A 19,958-nucleotide genomic window follows, 5' to 3' on the forward strand; every position below is an offset into this window, starting at 1 on the left:
CACTTCACTATAGTCTCCTTGCCTGCCTTCTCTAGTAGACTAGGCACTTTGTGAAAGCAGATCTCAAGCTTATTGCTGTTTGTAAGGTCTTTGCTTGTAAGGAGTGCAAGGAATTTAAGTTAATATCTGCCAACCTTGAAAGTTTTAAAGCTTAGAGCAGTAGGCTTGAAACTTGTAGACATGTAAGTTGCAGGCCATTTAATTATGTCTTTTCACAAGCACACAGTACATAGGCTTTAGAGGAGTGGGATACAGGTGGTACTGCTGCAGGTCGAAAAATCATAGGAGTGTAGCTTTAGGAGATCATACGCTGACCTCAAGCTGTCTTTAGAACCCACTAGATCAAGTGCACTTCTCTTGATCCTGGCCTACGTGGTTGTTTCCTAAGTGCAGCCATCGAAATATTGGCAACTGTCTATGGCCAATTCTTTTGTCTTTAGGTTAAGGAATACTGTGTGTGTGGCCTAGATAGGTGCATTTTCATGCGTGTGCTTGGGGGAAGGTAAGAGCTGCTGAACATATTACTTCTATAGTTTTCACCATCTTCTTGGCTGGGTGTCATTTAACATTCTCATTCTCTTTGACCCCTCATTCCCTCTTGCATAGGGCACTATTTATTTGCATGCCTGACTCTTTGGTAGCATTCTTACCCAGTCCTATAATCTCCTGGCCCAGAGGGATTCCTGAGGTAGGAGAGATATTACATACACTGGTTTCGAGAGGAACTCTTCTGGGCTGGTCTGAAGGATCCGGCCTCTAAGGGCACGTCCTCGCATGGACACCAGTGGGGACTGAAGCCGGTCTTGCAACCGCCACGCGTGCGCGTGGAGATGCAGAGCCAGCACTTAATTCCAGACCGTTTCCAAGGACTGGGGAGCTCCCTCCAGCGAGGAGCGGGGCGGGACGGGAGCACGCGAAGTGGCCGCCTGGCCAATAGGCGCAAGCCAGGCGGAGCCGGCGGTGGCCGCTCGGGTGCGCGCGGGGCTGGGCGTACACGGTGACGCGCAGGCATGGCAGGACCAATGGGCGCTGGGTGGTGGCGGGCGGGCCCCAAGGCCTGGGGCTTTAGGAGGTGAGCGGGCCGCGAGCCCGCCTGACGCTGCTGCACCGCGGGAGGCGCATGGCGGGCATGGCGCTGGCGCGAGCATGGAAGCAGATGTCCTGGTTCTACTACCAGTACCTGCTGGTCACTGCGCTCTACATGCTGGAGCCCTGGGAGCGAACCGTGTTCAGTATCCTGTGTGTCCTGGCCTGGCCCGGGCGTGGAGGGGTGCGCGCGCTGGGTTGAAGGTGGGGGGAGTCTTGGGGCCAAGGGAGGTGGAACCGCGGAGATCCGGGTCTTGGGCGCAATTCCCCTGCCCAAGGTGAAGGTATCCTGATTTCTGCAAGCAGTTAGGAGGTGCCTGCTTGCCCCGCTTTGGCCGCGCCTGCCTTTCCTTCAGTCTTCCCGTTTGAGGCAGGGTTGCTGCTGGTGGAGCAAATCGCTCCCGGCTTGGGCGTCTTTAACCCTTAGCTATTCCTGGTTTGGAGCGTTAGAACTCTAACCAGTTCACCAGGTTGTGAGTACGTGGTCGTGACACTCCCACACAGTTTTGGAAAGCAGTTTGTAAGTTACTGAAAGGCCTTTTTATTTATGTTTTTGGTCTTCAAGATGGCAGTTTAAAAAGTGTGTTTTATTTATGATTTCTTTGCATCATAGGCACAAGCTGTGCCCAGAAAAGACTTTGTGGATGGGGTTTCAAACTGTTTTGTTGTATAGTTTATAAACGGTTAAGAATTGTTGAGTGATGACTTTGCTTAGCACTTTGTGTGTATCTTACTTACCTTGCCTAATTTTAACAGCCCCAGCGAATAGCTCAGGGTTGTGAAGTCTGAGGTTTGTTTTCATCCAGTGTCTATGCCGCTATCCTCTGATTTCCTTGTAGACTAAATACTAACAATTCATTCTTTTTCGTCTCCTCTTCTCTCCTTAATATAAAAAGAATATTTTAAATCACAGTTTTTTTTCATCCAGGCTCAGCTTCCTGTTGTGGTTTAGCTTTGTTAGGAACAACTTCAAGTGCGTCCTTAGGACTGAGGTAGAGCGACTTTGCTTTATTTAGGGTGCTGGTGTGGAAATAGCATGAGGCTGTTTGGAGCTGACTCTTGAAAAATTTTAGGGTCCTGCAAGACTATTCGTGACTATGAGCCTTTCTTTCCTAACCTAGAGGTTTAATAACCAGAAAACATATTTGGGGCTTCGGAATAGAAAGTCTGCTGATTTCCCACATCGTTTATTTGTAGCTTCAGTTTGATCTTTGGATTTTGTAGGTCAGGTAAAATGTATATTTAAATTCATGCCTAATTGGAACTTCTCAATAGTAGCAGGTAATCTTTTAATTAATTATTTTGAAACAGGGTTTCTCAGTGTACCCCTGGGTGTCCTGAAACTCATTCTGTAGACCAGGGTGGGTAGCAGTTAATCTTGACTGATAATTGTCGTACTACAATTAATGCTGACAAAGCCCCATAAAATAATAATAATGAAATCCAGGTGTGATGGTTCATGACTGATTGCCATGCTCAGAAAGCTGATTCAAGAGGGTTGCTGGGAGTTCAAGGCAGCCTGGGCTACATAATACATGGCTAGTACCAGGCAAGCCAAGGTTACAAAGCAAAACTCTGAAGGAAAAGGCAGGCAGGCAGGCAGGCAAAGAAACAGTGTTGGAGTGAAGTGAAACTCTTTAAGTTGGGGTAATGGTAGAGCTTAGTGTAGACCTGTAGGCTTTGAAACATTTGTTAGCATGTGGATAAATGCTACAGTGGCAACAGTGTTAAGAGTTTTCTGGCTATATTGTAATAGAAATAGTGACCCGGGGCCAGATGGCAGTGGCTCACACCTCTAAACCCAGCGCTCTGGAGGCAGAAGCAGGCGATCTCTGAGTTTGAAGACAGCTTGGTCTACAGAGTGAGTACCAGGACAACCAGGGCTACACAGAAACCCTCTTCCCAAAGGGGGTGAAATCACTTTTAATTTTTATCAGAAAAAAGTGCCTTTTTTCTTTCTGTTCAAATAGTCGTGTGCATGGCTAGGTGTAGTGTTGCATGCTTACCTATAATTCTAGTACCTGGGGAGGTACTACCTCAGGAGCATCAGAAGTTAAGAGCTAGCTTCAGCTACATGTGAGTTTGAGGGCAGCCTTGGCTTCATGAAGCCCTGTCCTTCAGAAAACACAGAACCAAACCACCACTACTACCACCAACAACAAATGTGCAGATACAAATACTCGTGTCTCCTTTTGGAGACCGGACTTGGTATTGTGCCAGATGACAGTTATCTGAATGAAAACATCACCCAGGTTAGTTATTATCCCTTTGTTTGCTGTGTTAGAGGTTCTTTGTGTCCCCAGGAAATGTACAGTTATGAGACTGAGGAAGATGGGAGAGTGTGAGGGGCCCAGGGGAAGGTCTCTGCAGAGGTCTTAACTCTCCTAACTTCCTGGAGATTGCGTCTCATCTCCCTGCTTTGGTTTGTTTTGTACTACCTTTGTGTTGAGAATGTTAGTATGCCTCCTAGCTATACTCCCATGTAAGATAATGAAGTCAATGCTTCTGGTCTGGGAAAGTCCTCGGCGGAACTGACCTCTGGTCTGTGTTCCTCGGTGCTTCAGCTTGTGACACCAGCCAGCCATTTGTTAGTAGCAATGACTGAGGGCCTTGTTAAGCCTTGAGTTTGTGGCTCGTCTGAGAGAAACTAAGATTCCTTCTTTTTTTTTTCTCTCTTATTTTTTGGAGTCAGGGTCTCACCATATAGCCCTGGCTGGCCTAGGACTCATTACATAGCTTCAAAGTCAGAGATCCACCTGCCTCTGCTTCCTGAGTGTTGGGATTAAGGAAAGACATGTCACCACACCTGGGCCAATTTTTTTTTCTGGTTTTTCGATACAGAGTTACTCTGTATGGCTCTGGCTGTCCTAGAACTTCCTCTGTAGACCAGGCTAGCCTTGAGCTCAGAAGGTTTGACTGCCTCTGCCTCCTGAGTGCTGGGATTAAAGGCATGAACCACTATATCCTGGCTTTTTTTTTTTTTTTTTTTAAAGAATAGAGGTGTTCAGCTGGGCATTGGTGGTGCACACCTTTAATACCAGCACTTGGGAGGCAGAGGCAGGCAGATTTCTGAGTTGAGGACTGTCTGGTCTACAGAGTGAGTTCCAGGACAGCCGGGGCTACACAGAGAAACCCTGTCTCGAAAAAACAAAAAACAAAAAAACAAAAAACAAAAAACAACAACAAAAAAAGAATAGAAGTGTTCATATTTAATAATTAAAAGCTGAGTTTCAGAGCTACCAGACAGAGTATTTGTTGTAATGATGTGTTTGAGAGAAAATTTATGATCAATAGTTATGAATAGAAGCTTTACTCATAAATTCTAGTCAGTGTGCATTATGTGTGTTCTGAACAATCCCCAAATAATAGGGTTTTATGAGAAAACAGTATTTTGACAGGCCACTGTGAACCTGTACAAACTTATTAAGCAAGTCCTAACAGAAACAATCATTGTCATCTTGTGGGACAACTTGATTAGCACAGGTAGGCAGCTCAGCGTGGACGGCGATCAGTGGAAATATTGGCTGTGGCAGGGATCTGAGGCTGCCTGGGATCCTTCCTGGGATCCAGTGCCATCACCCTCAGCTGAGAGCTGGGCCAGCCTGGAGATGTGTCTCCCGGAGCTGTTCTGCTGTAGATGCTAATTTCTAATTTTCTTAAAATAGAATCCAAGGGACTTCTGCCTTTGCGGCTGCGGAGCTGAGAGATGCTTCCTGCTCAAGGTTGTCGGGCTTTGCCCTCTACTCTACCCTAACAGATGCGGGGCTGGAGAGATAGATGGTGTGACAGTTCAGGGCACCCGCTACCCTCACAAGGACAAAGGTTTGGGTTTTAGCACCCACAAGGAGGCTCACACCTGCCTGTAACTCTGGTTCCAGGAGGATCTGAACTGCTTTCCCCTCCCAAAAAAAAGAGAAAGGAAGAAAGAGAGAAAGAGAGGAAGGAAGGAAGGTAGGTTTCAGGTGAAATGACAAACTACAAAATACACAGGCTGCTGGGGAGGTGGGCGAAGTCGCTTGCTGCTAAGCACTCAGTGCATAAAGGAGCATGCTGCTGAGCCCGCCCGATGCTCTGAATCAGGTCCCTGACCAGTGTGGGAAAGGGAGAGCATCCATTCCCGGTAGGAGTTACCCTCTGCACACACCCTAGTGCACACACACACAACCTTGGTCTACAGTGGAAGTTCCAGGACAGCCAGGGATCGGATTGGTTTAGAAAGCTTTCGATGTGGGCAGCGTGATCAGAGGCTTGAAGCACTGAGTGCGCTGTGCAGTAGCCAAGCAGAGTGAGCCTTCCCCCTGGAAGAGAGATCCCCAGTTTCCCAAGTCTTGTGAATGGCGAGGGTGGTGTTACTGTCTGGGGCAGGCAGTGTTAGTTGTTGGTCTAGCATTCTGATGAATGGTGCTTGACTTTAAAGCATTCCCAGCCTTTGTTTTAGGATTTTTTTTTTTTTTTTTTAGCCGGGCGTTGTGGCGCACCCCTGTAATCCCAGCACTTGGGAGGCAGAGGCAGGCGGATTTCTGAGTTCAAGGCCAGCCTGGTCTACAGAGTGAGTTCCAGGACAGCCAGGGCTGCAGAGAAACCCTGTCTCAAAAAAAAAAAAAAAAAAAAAAAAAAAAAAAGAAAATAGGATTTTTTTTTTTTAAGTTGCTGGAATAAGTGCTGGGGTTAGCTTCTTTATTTATTTATTTCTTCTCTAGATGAACACTTACCAGCTCATGATTAGTTGGGATCTCTCTTAAAGAAACAGCTAAATAGCCGGGCAGTGGTGGTGCACGCCTTTAATTTCTGGGAGGCAGAGGCAGGTGGATTTCTGAGTTCGAGGTCAGCCTGGTCTACAGAGTGAGTTCCAGGACAGCCAGGGCTATACAGAGAAACCCTGTCCCGAAAAACCAAAAAAAAAAAAAGAAGAAGAAAGAAAGAAAGAAACAAAGAAAGAAAGAAACAAAGAAAGAAACAAAGAAAGAAAAAGAAACAGCTAAATAACTATAAATATATAGTTTTACATTGCTCTGGAATTTTTTTTTTTTTGACAGTCTCACTGTATAGCCTTGGCTGCCCTGGAACTTGCTTTGTAGACCAGGCTGGCCTGTAATGCAGAGATCCATCCGTCTGCTGCAGCCTCCTGAGTGATGGGATTAAAGGCGTATTGCCCATAAGCCCGGTGGCATTTCATTTACTCGTGAGTAGAATACCATGTTACAATTCGTGTTGAATCTTGGCTATAAAGAACCTGTTTTTCATTCAGCCTTCGAATAAAGATTTATCTTCAGGGCCTGTGTGCTTCCTGGCACGTGTCTGCTGGTCCTGGGGTGATTTATGGGGCAGCTTTATCCTGTGGCTTCCTACAGCGTGGAGTGGAGGCTCAGCAAGGCCCGGTCCTGCACACAACCCTCAACACTCAGTGGCAGAGACCAGCTTTTCATTTTTAGTGTTTTTTTTTTTTTTTTGGGGGGGGGGTGTATCCTAGTCAGAGGAGTCCCCTCTATAAAGCTGACTTCTGCATAGCTACAAGAACTTAAATAAGCAACTATAAAGGTATGGTAAGTAGAAAGATTATTTGTCTTCTCACCAGTCTTGTTTGTGTGTCGGATATAATCAGTCAGATAGATTTACACTTTTTCGCCTTTGTTGCTCTCTGATAGGTGACTTGAAGGATGATTCAGGTGTGGTAACTAAATGTCTTCTCCAAAAAAAAAAAAAAAATTGAGATCCTAAAATGTTAGTGAAGAAAGAGGAATCTTATTTATTTTTGGTAGAACCCCAGGCCAGAAGGTCAGTGGTACCCAGGATTATAGTATAAATTGTAGCACGCGGTAGCAGGGCAGCCGCGGGAAGCACCGAGCAGCTCTGAGGTGGGGTGGCAGATGTTTACCCCTTGAACAGACTTAGTGTGCAGTAAAGCACATTGGACTCCCAGTTCTCATGCCCGCTCTCAGATAGTTGATGCGCCTACATTTTCTTGTGGAGGTTTTGACACAGGTAAGGATGGCAGGGCTATGCTTTGGGGACAGGCTGTTTCTGGGACTCACTATTTGTACTTTACGGGTCAAGGATGCTTTACTATCATTTTAAAACTATGTGTGTGTGCACGTGTGCAAGATGCCCACATGCCACGGCACACTTGTGGTGGTCAGAGAACACCTCCCAGGTCAGCCCCTGCCTTCCATTTTGTTTGCCTCCATGTAAGATAGGCCAACTGGCCTGCAAGCCTCCTGGGGTTCTCCTGTCTGAGTCTCCTATTGATGGAGGAGCCCCGAGGTTACAGACATGTGTCACTGTGACTAGCTTTGTCACTGGGGATCTGAAGTTGGATCTTCATGGTTGGCGGGTATTTAGTGACCTGCTGTACTGTTTCCCTAGCCTATAAAGTATTTATATTTAGAGAGACTCAGAGAGCCGTTTAAGCACCAGGTAGGAAATTATAGCCAACTCGCTCTAAAGGGTGCTATTCACCTTTGTTTGCAGGGACCCATTAAGGAGGTGAAGTCTTGTAACGGTCTCAGTAAAAACAGTGCCTGGCAGCGTTGGTGGGAGCTAACACTTTCAGTCGGGTGTACTGATACACTCAGGGTGCTGATACACTCAGGGTGCTGATACACTCAGGGTGCTGATACACTCAGGGGGTGCTGATACACTCAGGGTGCTGATATACTCAGGGTGCTAGCACTTGGAGGCTGAGGCCAAGGGATGGAGAGTTCGAGGTCACTGACTCAAAACAAACAGACAAATAAACAACCCAAAAGCCAGGCCAAACTGAGACCAAACTAAGCCAAACTAGCAATCCAAACTAGCATAAAAGGACCTGCCAAAATGGTGTCAGTAGTGCCCCTCCCCCCCCCCCCCAGGGAGTATTTTACTCAGTTCTGCACACTGGAGCTGTTGGAACTTGGTGGTTAAAGTTACTTAGATCTATAAAGTCACCAATCAAAAGTAGTTGGGAGTGGTAGGTTTTTTTTTGTTGTTGTTTTTGTTTTTTGGGTTTGGTTTTTGTGAGACAGAGTTTCTCTGTATAGCCCTGGCTGTCCTGGAACCCACTCTGTAGATCAGGCTGCCCTCAAACTTAGAAGCCTCTGCTTCCCAGAGCGCTGGGATTATAGGCATGTGCCACCACCGCCCGGCTGAGTGTGGTAGTTCTTGCTTTATAATCCCAGCTTTTGGAAAGTGGAGATAAGAGGACTAGAAGTTCAAGGTCATCCTAGCCTAATGATTCAGGGCTAGCCTGGGCTAAATGAGACCCAGACCAGTCTGGGCTAAATAAGGCCCTATCTCTAGTTTGTTTGTTTTTTAATGTGTGTGTGTGTGTGTGTGTGTGTGTGTGTGTGTGTGTGTGTGTGTGTTGAGATCAGGTTTGATGGGTTTTGGGAGTCAGTTCTCTTTTTTACCCCCTGGGGATAAACCTTAGGTTGGCAAGCTTAGTGGTAAGTATCCCCATCTAGTGATCTGTCTTGCTGGTCCCCAAGAAACTACAGATCTAAAGTGCCAACTTTTTTCCAGGCATGGTGAAGCACTCCCTTAATCCCAGCACAAAGCCAAATAAAACATGATTATTCACTCTAGCAGAAGCTCTATACTGTTATATTTTTACTTAGTGTGTCAATGTATAATTAAATCTATTTTAAGTATTTTCTTTTTTTAAAAGTATTTTCTTATTGAAGACTTAGGGTGTTTTTGGAGTAACTTTGAAATTTAATTTAGAAACATCTTTTTGTAATGCTATTTATTCTGGAGATTAGAAGAAATTAGATCAGGATACAGAAACATTTTTGTGGAATATAAAGATGAAATCTTATAGATGTTTAATTTTGTTTAAAGTTTCAAAGCCCCTTATGGCTGTGTAGTTAAATTCAGATGACCTGGGCCAGCGAGGCCCAGGGGGTAGAAAGTGCTTTCCATGCTGGCCCACCAGCTGCCAGCCCGAGTTCCATCCCTGGCACCCACAGCAGAAGATGAAAGCGACTCCCCGAAGTTGTCCTCTGAGTTCTATATGCATATGCCTGCCTCACATGCACAGTCCATCTTTCCTCCCCATCCCTTTCCACCCCCCTTGCATCTGTCTGTCTGTCTGTCTGTCTGTCTCTCTCTCTCTCTCACACACACACACACACACACACACACACTCACACACTCTCTCTCTCACACACACACACACACATAGGAATAACATAAAAATTTAAAAATGGGCTGGGGAGAAGAGGTTAAGAGCACATATGCTGCTTTTGGTCCTGGTTCAAATCTCAGCACCCATATTGGGCAGCTTACAACTGGTGCCAAGAGATCCATTGTCCTCTTTTGACCACATCTAAATAACTGATTTCTTTTCTTAAAGACATATAGTCTCACTGCAGTCTTGGTTGCCCTGGAGCTCCCTATATAGATCAGGCTGGCCTTGAACTCACAGAGTTTTGCCAGCCCCTGTCTCTAGCTATAAAACAAATCTTTGTTATTGTTGTTTTTCAAGTCAGGGTTTCTGTGTAGCCCTGATTGTCCTGGAACTCACTTTTTGGACCAGGGTGACCTTGAGCACAGAGATGCATCTTCCTCTGCCTTCTAAGTGCTGGGATTATAGGCACTTGCTACTGTTCTCAACATTGGTTTTTGGAGACAGGGTCTCTCAGTGAGGTTCAGGAGTCCTAGAACTATGTAGACCAGGCTGGCCTCAAACTCACAGAGATATATGCCTGTCTCTATCTCCTGAATATCTGAATTAAAGGCAGGGGTCATTATGCCCAGCAGGTGACAAAACAAGTCTTAAAAAAAAGAATTTATCCTATAAAGGGTAAGTTAAGATGACTTTCAATAATTCTGCTTACCTTTGCCAGAACTGATGGTTGTTTATTCTATTTCTGAGAGCTATGACCTGTAATAGGTCCAAATATTCAAGACAAGTAAGGACTAAAATTGCCTCTGTCCTTTATCTTTGATGAGAAAGGGAGGGATGAGATATGGGACATATTTGTAGGCACTGGAGAAGAACTGGGAAGCCTTAGTTAATTTGAATCAGGATTCATCGGATGAGTAGGCAGATAGGTGTATTGCAAAAATCGATGGGCTGGGGATGGAGCTCTGTGCAAGTGAGCTAGCATACCCGGGGCCCTGGTTCGAACCTTAGCACTGCAAGTAAAGCCAAAAACAAAAACTAACAAATCAACCCCAAATTGGTATTTGGAAGAAAAGCAGAATCTGCTCTTAGTCATCCTACATGCCAGTAATGGACAGGGGCAAACACAGGAGACGGTGATGGAGATGAGCGCCCCAGAGAGACACACAGCTCAAACAGGAGGCTTGGATAGCAGGGACCAAGCCTCCGGCTGAGCCATTGGGTTCGCTAGGAGGCCTCTGGGAGGACCCTAGCGATGTCTGTAGTTAGAGTGGATGGGTGGAAGTGAGTTCCTAATGACAGGGAGTCGGTAAGTGGGCATTTTGTTTGCTCATTTTAAAGAAATGAGGTAATGAAGAGAAAGATAGACGTTTAAAGAGGAATAAGATCAGATGCCACAGCCGGGCGGTGGTGGTGCACGCCTGTAATCCCAGTACTCTGGGAGGCAGAGGCAGGCGGATCTCTGAGTTCGAGGCCAGCCTGGTCTACAGAGTGAGTTCCAGGACAGCCAGGGCTACACAGAGAAACCCTGCCTCCGAAAAAACCAAAATCCAATAAATAAATAAATAAATAAATAAATAAAAAATCAGATGCCACTGTGGTAGTGCACTGGGAAGCAGAGGCTGATGGATCTCTGTGAGTTCAAGGCCAGCCTGGTCTATATGAGTTCCAGGATAGCCAGGGGTACACAGAGGCTCCCCCCCCCCCCAGACAAAAGAGCAAGATTAAGGAGAGAGTACAGTGTAAGGTTAGAAGATGGTGTGAGAGTTTTCAGTTATATTTGCTCTAGGATGTGAATGACTAGGTTTCAAGTCTTGGTTTGACCTCTGGGTTCTAATGACAGCCTTCGGTTTGTCAGCTCTAGGTTTGTCAGCTCTAGGTAAGTCATTTCTCAGCCTCATGAGTAATAGCTGCAGTAAACATCCCGTAGAAAAGCTCTTGATTAAGAGATTTGCCAGCTGAACTGTTATACAAATATTAATGTGTAGTGAGCACATTGTTTATTTAAACCCTATCTTCTCCTAAAACAAAACAGGAAACCCCAAACTATAAGGAAATGGCTCCGTGGATAAGTGCTTGCTGTATAAGTGCGCTTGAGTGTGGATCCCTCGGATCTTAGTTAAGAAAAAAAAAAGGCACGCATGTTGGTACATGATGATCTATAATCCAGAGCTGACGAGCCAGAGTCTAACTTAAAGTCCGTGCCTTCTATCATGTGGTAGTTTAAACTTCAAGAACTTAGATCATGCATCCTTTCTTGCTGTTACTTAAATTGGTAGATCTTACGAAGTTATGATGTATAATTATATTCTGTGCACGTTTTCCTCCCTTCAGTTTTTCTTTTTCCCCTTTATGTGTATGGGCATTTTACCTTCATGTATGTCTATGCACCATAGAGTCCAGAAGAGGGTGTTGGATCCCCTGGGACTGAAGCTATAGCCTGTTGAGCTTCCATGTGGGTGCTGAGAATTGAACCCAGGTCCTCTGGAAAAACAACCAGTGCTCTTAACAGCTCAGCCATGTTCCAGCTCCAACGTGCTCTTGTTCCTTAGGTGGAACACTATATATACTTGATTTTAAGCCATCTGAAGTTCTCACCTCTAGCTAACAGTGAAAATAATAGTGCTGACTTTGTGCTGTAGAGGGCTGTTTGTAACATGGGCTGTAGAGCCCATGTTTGTAACATGGGCTGAAGACCACGCAGGGCGTGGTGATGGTGAGTATCCTGTTTCTGCACTAGTAGATCTTTATATGTGCTTGATAAATAAAAAAGCAAGCAATGCGAATGAGTACTCGACCAGAGGTGGATGGTTTTGAAAAAACCTGGACTTTAGTTTTCGAATAGACTATGAAAAATGAGTTTCCTTAACGCTCACGCAGATTCGATGCTGGTGTCTGTTGTGGGGATGGCCTTGTACACCGGCTACGTCTTCATGCCCCAGCACGTCATGGCAATACTGCACTACTTTGAAATCGTACAGTGACGAAGATGTGACCAGGATCCAGAGGTTCCTGGGGAAGATCCACTTTGTGAAGTTGGAATGAGACCGCATCAGATGTAAGATGTGCTATGGAAGTCAACATAACCAACCTTATAACTACAAAGACTAAAAACTTCATGAGTAGAACAGGAAAAATCATCCTGACTCATGTGTTGTGTTCTTTCTTTTTGATTTTAAAAGAGGCTCTTATATAGTAGCTTTTATCTATTTTAACATTGTAGTCATTTGTACTTTGATATCAGTATTTTCTTAACCTTTGTGACTGTTTCAATATTATCCAGTGAAAGCTTTTCGTAATGTAACTTGGAGTACATCTTAATTGCCTTCTATTTTTAAAACCTAAGGTCATTAGTTGGGCTTTACCGATCTTGTTATTGTATGGCATACACATCTGCCTGGATATATTTCTACTCTTGACCAAAGTTTTGTAAGAAACAATACAGAATTTGGGGCTGGGAGGGAGGATACTTTGAGAACTACTTAAAAAACATTTATCTGCAAGCTTGACCTCAGGAGTACGGTTTTAGCTCCCTAGACTCTTAACAGCTTTTACTCTAAAACTATTAAGGTGTTTCTTAGTAATGAAAAAGTAAAGATCTTGCTAGCATTAATACAAGGGACATTTCACCTTTTAGATATTAAATTCTTATGTGGACTTATTTCCAACCAACTTTGAGGATTCCTGTGAGGATGGGCGATTGGTGGTGGTCTTGTGGGATGCTGAGGTACACTGGAGCTCTTCATAGAAGGCATATCAGATTCCTCTGAGGCAGTATTGACACTGTATATGCTTAACAGTTAATTTGATGATTGTAACTGGTGTTGTGAAATGCATTTGCACATTGTGATAAGATACAATGAGATGAATTGTTCAGAACCTTAGTCAAAAGAAATGTAAACTTGCTTAAAATCCTTTCACTCTTTGTATTTTTTTTAAAACGGTTTTTATTCCTTAGATGTAAAATGACTACTTTTTTTTTTTTTGATGTAAACTCATTAAATTCAAAGAAAAATGTAGCAGTCTCTTTTATGGTTAAATATTGATCAAGCAGTTGTCTTGTGGTTGGTTACTGGGGACTGGGTTTGCAGCAACTATTTTATCATGTCTCTGAACAAAAAGTTGTAGTAATTAGAAAAGGCACTATGGATTTTAAGATGTCTTCTGGCATAAGTTTTGCTATTTTTTTTCCCCTGGTTTTTGAGACAGGGTTTCTCTGTGTTAACAGCTCTGGCTGTCCTGGAACTCTTTTTGTAGACCAGGCTGGCCTTGAACTCACAGAGAACCACCTGCCTCTCAAGTGCTAAGATTAAAGGCACACGCCATACCGTGCTTGGCAAGGTTTTGCTAATTAAAAAAAAATATTTATTTGATGTGCATTGATGTTTTGTCTAAAGCTATGTGTGAGAAGGTGTCAGATTTTGGGAGTTACAGACAGTTGTGAGCTGTCATGTGGGTGCTGGGAATTGAACCTGAGTCCTCTGGAAGAGCAGTCAGTGCTCTTAACCTCTGAGCCATCTCTCCAACCCCAAGTTTTGCAATTTTTTTTTTTTTTTTTTTTTGGCCTTTTGGATTTTTTGGTTTTTTTTCGAGACAGGGTTTCTCTGTATAGCCCTGGCTGTCCTGGAACTCACTCTGTAGATCAGGCTGGCCTTGAACTCAGAAATCCGCCTGCCTCTGCCTCCCAGAGTGCTGGGATTACAGGCGTGCGCCACCACTGCCTGGCTTTTTGCTAATTTTTATAAGTATTTTTTTGATCCTGAATACTGCCAATATTCTTTTAAGTGTTTTTTCAATCTCAAAGTTTCAGGTAATATGTAGACTTTTAGTATTTATCAAAAGTACCTCTCATCACAGTTAGCTTGGCTGGTAAGGATAATATATAGCTTATACTTTGGTATAAAATAGCTAAAAGTTGGGTGTGTTCGGACTAAAAGATGAATGTGAACATTTAGCTTAGGACTTGTTCAGTTAATGCTCATTTTTGCCCATTAAGAACTGCTGACAAGAGGGTGTCTCACGTCCCCCTAGCAAGTTAAAGATAGAAGGTGAGAATCATTCCTTTTTAGACAGGTACAAGGTTCCCTAAGTGACCATCCAATCAGAAATCTTTAATTATGCTCAGTCTTTGCTATTAAATTGCCTTTGTGTAGCAGATGACTGGCCTCACATGGGATACAGTTACCCTCATAGGAATTTGAGATGGGTTATAAGCTGGCCTCACACAGGATACAGTTATTCTCATAGGAATCTAAGACGGGTTATAAGTTAAAAGGAGAAAGGAGTGCAGGCAATGGGAAGGTTCAGGGAGATAGGTTCTCACCAACTGGTACAAGTGTCTAAATAACAAACGGGGAGTTCACTTCCACTTCCTTTACTTCAAGATTCGTTAGACGGTTCTCCATGCCTGCTTGTCTTTCTGTATATCTGTCTCAAACAGGGAGAGGTACTGATTGCCTCCAGACTATAACATATATAGATATAAATAGGGAAGATGGAGAAACAGCCAGTGTTTCCCTTCAGAGTAAAGGGCAGGTTTGCTCAGAGCTTAGGAGGATAAAAGGTAATCTCTTTTAGAGCAAAGGCCTTCATGAAAGACAGGAGAGGAGCCCTGAGCTGTACGCAACTCATTGTAAAGATAATAATCTGGTTATTTGTACGGCCCTGTGGGAACTGGGTTGTGGGAACCAGAACAAGAACAGCTTAATACTTTGGAAACTGCTATAACAAAGTCCTTTGTCTGCAATACCAGCAGTTCATGTTTTCTGCCAGCATCAGGCTAATGTCTTAGCTTGCTTAGCTTAGGATAAAATCTCAGCTGCTTCTCAGCCCTCCTGATAAGATGGGATGTTGACAGATGGTCACCGTGAGGAGGAAGGTAATGGTGCCCCACCAGGCAGGTTTGAAATTGAGACAACGTTCTAAGATCTAGAAGTACATGCTGTCCAAGTATAGGGGTTAGGGAAACAGAGTCCCCACTATGCTGCCGGTTGATTAGGGGCCGTGTGGGTTAGTGAAAAGTAGGGAGGAAACAGGATGTCTAAATGATACATTGTTGCTCACGAAACAGGGCCGGTGAAAGACGGATTGCGGACAGGGTGAGAGCAGACTTCACAGACCTGGACTCAGGGAGTGGCTGCTCAGCTGAAGAATCCTCAAGGCAGCAATAGTGTTAGTGGCAGTTCAGTGCAGACCTTTGGGGGTTCTGCAGATCCCGGAAGCTCACTCAGGTGACTACAAATAGCATTTAGAGCTCAAAGAAAGCAAAGCTTGAATTCTCTCCAAGCCTTTGCCCTCTCTTCCCATTTACTTTGATCTGAGCTTTCCTGAGAAAGACGAGTAAGAATGAGTAAGGTAAGTGTTTTGCAGAAGGCGACTTAAAAATTACTACTACTACTACTATTATTATTATTATTAATACTGGTTTTTCAAGACAGGGTTTTTCTGTATAGCCCTGGCTGTCCTGGAACTCACTCTGTAGACCAGGCTGGCCTTGAACTCAGAAATCCGCCTGCCTCTGCCTCCCAAGTGCTGGGATTAAAGGCATGCATCACCACTGCCCAACTAAAAATGATTGTTAATTATTATTATTATAGTTACTCAAGACACTATTTGAGAGTAACTTTGAGAGTTAGGCACCTGAATTCATCTGATGGCATTCAAGTGACATCTACTGTGAAGAAGGGGAATCAATGTGCCATTGGTGCGTGGGGGTCTTTGGCCTGTTTCCTGTAGGATTGTAGTTTCCACGTGTCATGATGAGGGTTTTATTGCTGTGAAGAGACACCATGACAGAGGCAACTCTAATCAAAGAAAGCATTTAACTGGGACTAGCTAACAGTTTCAGAGGTTAAGTCCATTATCATCAAGGCAGGAAGTATATTGGCCTGCAGGCAGACGTGGTGCTGGAGAAGGAGCTGAGAGTTCTACTTCTTGATCCAAAGGCAGCTAGGATGAGACTGGAATTTCACACTCGGCAGAGCTTGAGCATAGGAGACTTCAAAGCCCACCCCCACAGTGACACACCTCCAAGGCCACACCCACTCCAACAAGGCCACACCTCCCAACAAAGCCACTCCTGGTGGAACGAGCATTCAAACACAGGAGTCCATGGGGGGGGGGCAAACCTATTCAAATTACCACACCACATGTATATGTGATTGGTATTGATGTGTCTAGACTTTGAATGTTCGTAAGTGTAGAGTGATTCTACTAATGAGTGGAAGGGATAGATGAAGAGGGATACTCATGTAGGGTATGCCTTTGGGTCCCAACAACCTAATGACTCTTGAGTTCTGTCTTAATTAGGGTTTTTATTGCTTCAATAAAATACCATGGCCAAAAGCAAGTTGGGGAGGAAAGGGTTTATTTGGTTTGTACTTCCAGACCATAGACTATCATTGGAAGAAGTCAAGACAGGAACTCAAGCAGAGCTGGAACCTAGAAGCAGGACTTGATGCAGAGGCCATGGAGGGTGCTACTTACTGGTTTGCTTTCCCTGGCTTTCTCAGCCTGCTTTATTATAGAACCCAGGACCAGCAGCCCAGGGATGGCTCCACCCACAATGGGATGGGCCCTCCCTGTTGTTCACTAATTGAGAAATGCCTTACAGCTGGATCTCATGGAGGCATTTCCTCAGCTGAGGCTCCTTCCTCTCTGATGACTCTAACTTGAGTCAAGTTGACACACAAAACCATCCAGTACAAAGTCTTTAATGATTCTAGCCCACTGGTCTGGCAAAAAGAGGCATCCTCTATCTGGAGGTTTCGGAGACTCCTTGTCCCTTCTAAAAAACTATTTTGGACTGATTCATGGAGGCCTTATGATTCTGACATAATATGCTTACTTTTGGATGTGTCACCTGGATTTAAAGACAAGGTAGGAAGTACCAAACACATCATTGTCAAGTGGAAACAGCTTGTTCAAGAATACAACTGACTTGGTTGCATTAAGAAGCAAAGGTAGTTCCTCATTACTTCACCTGCAGCAGGCTCGTGAGGTAAGGACTTCCACTCAGAGATGATGTCCATGCCTGGGCCAGGTTGGAGGCTTAATCCTGATGGTATCTCTTGAGCTGTGGCTACTGCTCTACCTCGGTGTCAGCTCTATAGAAGAACCAAATGTAGAGATAGTTACTTTGAACTAGCTGTGTAGAACTCAGGGCAGTTGCTTTAGCCCTGGCTGATAGCCCCTTTGCTAAAGCCTGTTAAGTTTTTACTCATCTGTGGGTTAGATCCAATGGCCTACAAGTTTAGGGACTGGAGAGATCACTCAGCAGTTCAGAGCACTGACTGTTCTTCCAGAGGTCCTGAGTTCAAGTCCCAACCACCACATGGTAGCTCACAACCATCTGTAGTGAGATCTAATGCCCTCTTCTGGTGTCTGAAGAGAGCTACATTGTGTTTACATATAATAATAAATGAATCATTAAAAAAAAAGTGTCTAAGAGTTTAAAGTTTAGTTCTTTTATTTAAGAAAAATTACAGACCGGTAGGTTAATGACACTTCTTCTTGGGACTACAAACTTTGATAACAGCCTGTTGAGCTGGCTAGGCCACTCATGCCTTCTGTTGTCATACTGCCAATCAAGACACCTCAAGACTACATTGGCGTTACTCAGGCGCATCATTCTGCTGGACCCGGCAATAGCCACCACACAGATGTGTCAGAAAGCGTGGTGCTGGTGATGCAACGGTGATTACAAGGCAGACCTGTGAAAATGCCAGCGAAGACAGTGCGTACGATGAGCTGTCACTCCTGCCCCTCCCATCTTTCTCTTGGCCGAGGGAGCAGACCATGCCCTCCTCTCATAGCTATCCCCAGGGCCTCACTGGTGTTGAAACCTTTTCAGGTTACAGCATTACTCTTCCAGACTGACTAGTAGATTCCAACCACACTCTTGAAGCCTTTGCAATGAGTCTGTGACATGGTTTTGGCTTTCTGGGTCATTTGCAGTTTGATAATTATATAGTTTTTGTTTTTACCACAAAGGGCCCTCAGCAAAGTGCTCATCCCTGGACTCCGTGGGAAGCTCACACTCCCCTCCCAGTCAGAAGTCTGATATGAGTGAACTTTGGAATGATCTCTTTAAAACTCGGTTCACGTTGGGGTTGTGACACACGCCTGTAATCCCAGCACTTGGAATATAAAGGCAGAACGATCAGAACTCAAGGTCATCCTCAGCCACATAATTTGAGGCTGTTTGAGATATGGACCTGTTTCAAAAAGCAAAAGAATGGCTGGAGAGATGGCTGACTTGGTGGGCAAAGATGCTTGACAGCAAGTTTCACAACTTGAGCTTAATTCCTGGAACCCACATGGTGTTAAGGACAGAAGCTACTCCCACAGGTTATCCTTTGACCTCCACGTGGGCACCATGACATATTCTCCCCTCAAAAAAGGTGTAAAAGAAACTAAAAACACAACAAAGCAAAAAAACAGAACAAAAACATATGAAGCCAAAAGTCAGTCAAATGGAATTCTGACTTAGATCCCTCACCACCTGTTCCCACCAGGCAGTTTGGTTGTTAACTCAGAGAGAGATCGTATCAGCTACCTTCTGCATACTGATCAAGATAGCTGATTGCTATTCTAAAAATTGGGATTCTCTTTGGCATTTCCTGGACACCACTGGTCTCTGTATACTAATGGTAGTCTGGGCTGGAGAGGCGTAGGAATTTCGCGCTAATTCTGGCCTCTTACCTGCATCCTTGCCGAGCTTGTGCCACCCCGAGGTTAATGACCATTTGGCTGAGCACAAGGTCATGAGAGTTAACCATGTAGGTCAAAGTGGGTGGCACAGAAAGTCTCTGTAAGTAAAAAAAAAAAAAAAACAAAAAAAACAAAAAACAAAAAACAAAAACAAAAACAAACCTGTCTTAAGCCAGTCTCAGGAAGACTGATAACATTTTTTCTCTCACGTGTGTGTTTACATAGTTATTTGAGATGACACAGAAATAAAATTGCCTAGAGGACAAAGGTTACTTGTTAATGGGTGGGAGAGGATATGAGGGAGAAGAATATGGTCAATATAATATATGCATGTTTGAAATATAAAAACAAAGTATCCTTCCTGAATCTGATTCTTTTTTTTTGTATTTAGAAAACTCATTTTATTATTGTATTTTTAAGGCTGGACCAGGGCCATTTAATTATCTTTAGCCATAGGCTTCTTTCCTAACCCTGCTACTTCTTTCCTGGTTTTTCCTGTATTTTTCATTGTTTAAAAACAATTTTAAGTTTAAATATATTTTGATCATATTCGTCCCCACCTCCAAATCCTATCTCTGTCCCTTCCCACCCAAACTTTAAAAAAAACATTTATTTATTTATTTATTATATGTAAGTACACTGTAGCTGTCTTTAGACACACCAGAAGAGGGCATCAGATCTCATTACGGATGGTTGTGAGTCACTATATGGTTGCTGGGATTTGAACTCAGGACCTCTGGAAGAGCAGTCAGTGCTCTTAACCGCTGAGCCAACTTTCCAGCCCCCTCCAACTTTTAAGTTTTCCAAGAAAACAACAAACAAACCCCCAATACAATAAAACTCCCTAAACCAAGAAAACAAAACATCTAAACAGAAAACAAACAAAACAAACCACCAAACTGTATCCAAATAAAAGCACACACAAAAAATGGAGTTCATCATAAGTTGGTCAACCACTCCTAAGCAGGAAGCCTGTTGTGGAGTGGCTGATATATCCAGTGTCACTTCAATAGAGAAAAATGATTTTGCCTCACTCCCAAAAAGATGTTTAGTTAACATC

General features: G+C 44.1%; 1 protein-coding gene across 1 annotated transcript; it reads left to right on the forward strand.

The window, feature by feature from the left end:
* The first annotated feature begins 1,028 nt into the window (after window positions 1-1,028).
* Window positions 1,029-13,206, forward strand: Sptssa (serine palmitoyltransferase small subunit A). The gene is made up of 2 exons (XM_052185862.1): window positions 1,029-1,232; window positions 12,068-13,206. The coding sequence occupies exons 1-2, from the start codon at window positions 1,121-1,123 to the stop codon at window positions 12,169-12,171; spliced, it is 216 nt and encodes a 71-aa protein (XP_052041822.1). The 5' UTR covers window positions 1,029-1,120; the 3' UTR covers window positions 12,172-13,206.
* Window positions 13,207-19,958: the final 6,752 nt, after the last annotated feature.

The sequence above is a fragment of the Apodemus sylvaticus genome, chromosome 6, assembly GCF_947179515.1.
Source record: "Apodemus sylvaticus chromosome 6, mApoSyl1.1, whole genome shotgun sequence".
NCBI classification, from domain to species: domain Eukaryota; kingdom Metazoa; phylum Chordata; class Mammalia; order Rodentia; family Muridae; genus Apodemus; species Apodemus sylvaticus.

Excerpts from the sequence above, each read along its gene's own strand:
- Sptssa (XM_052185862.1), top strand. The coding sequence starts at position 1,121 with ATGGCGGGCATGGCGCTGGCGCGAGCATGGAAGCAGATGTCCTGGTTC. Across the intron at positions 1,233-12,067 it reads CTGGGAGCGAACCGTGTTCA|ATTCGATGCTGGTGTCTGTT; the intron begins GTATCCTGTGTG and ends ACGCTCACGCAG.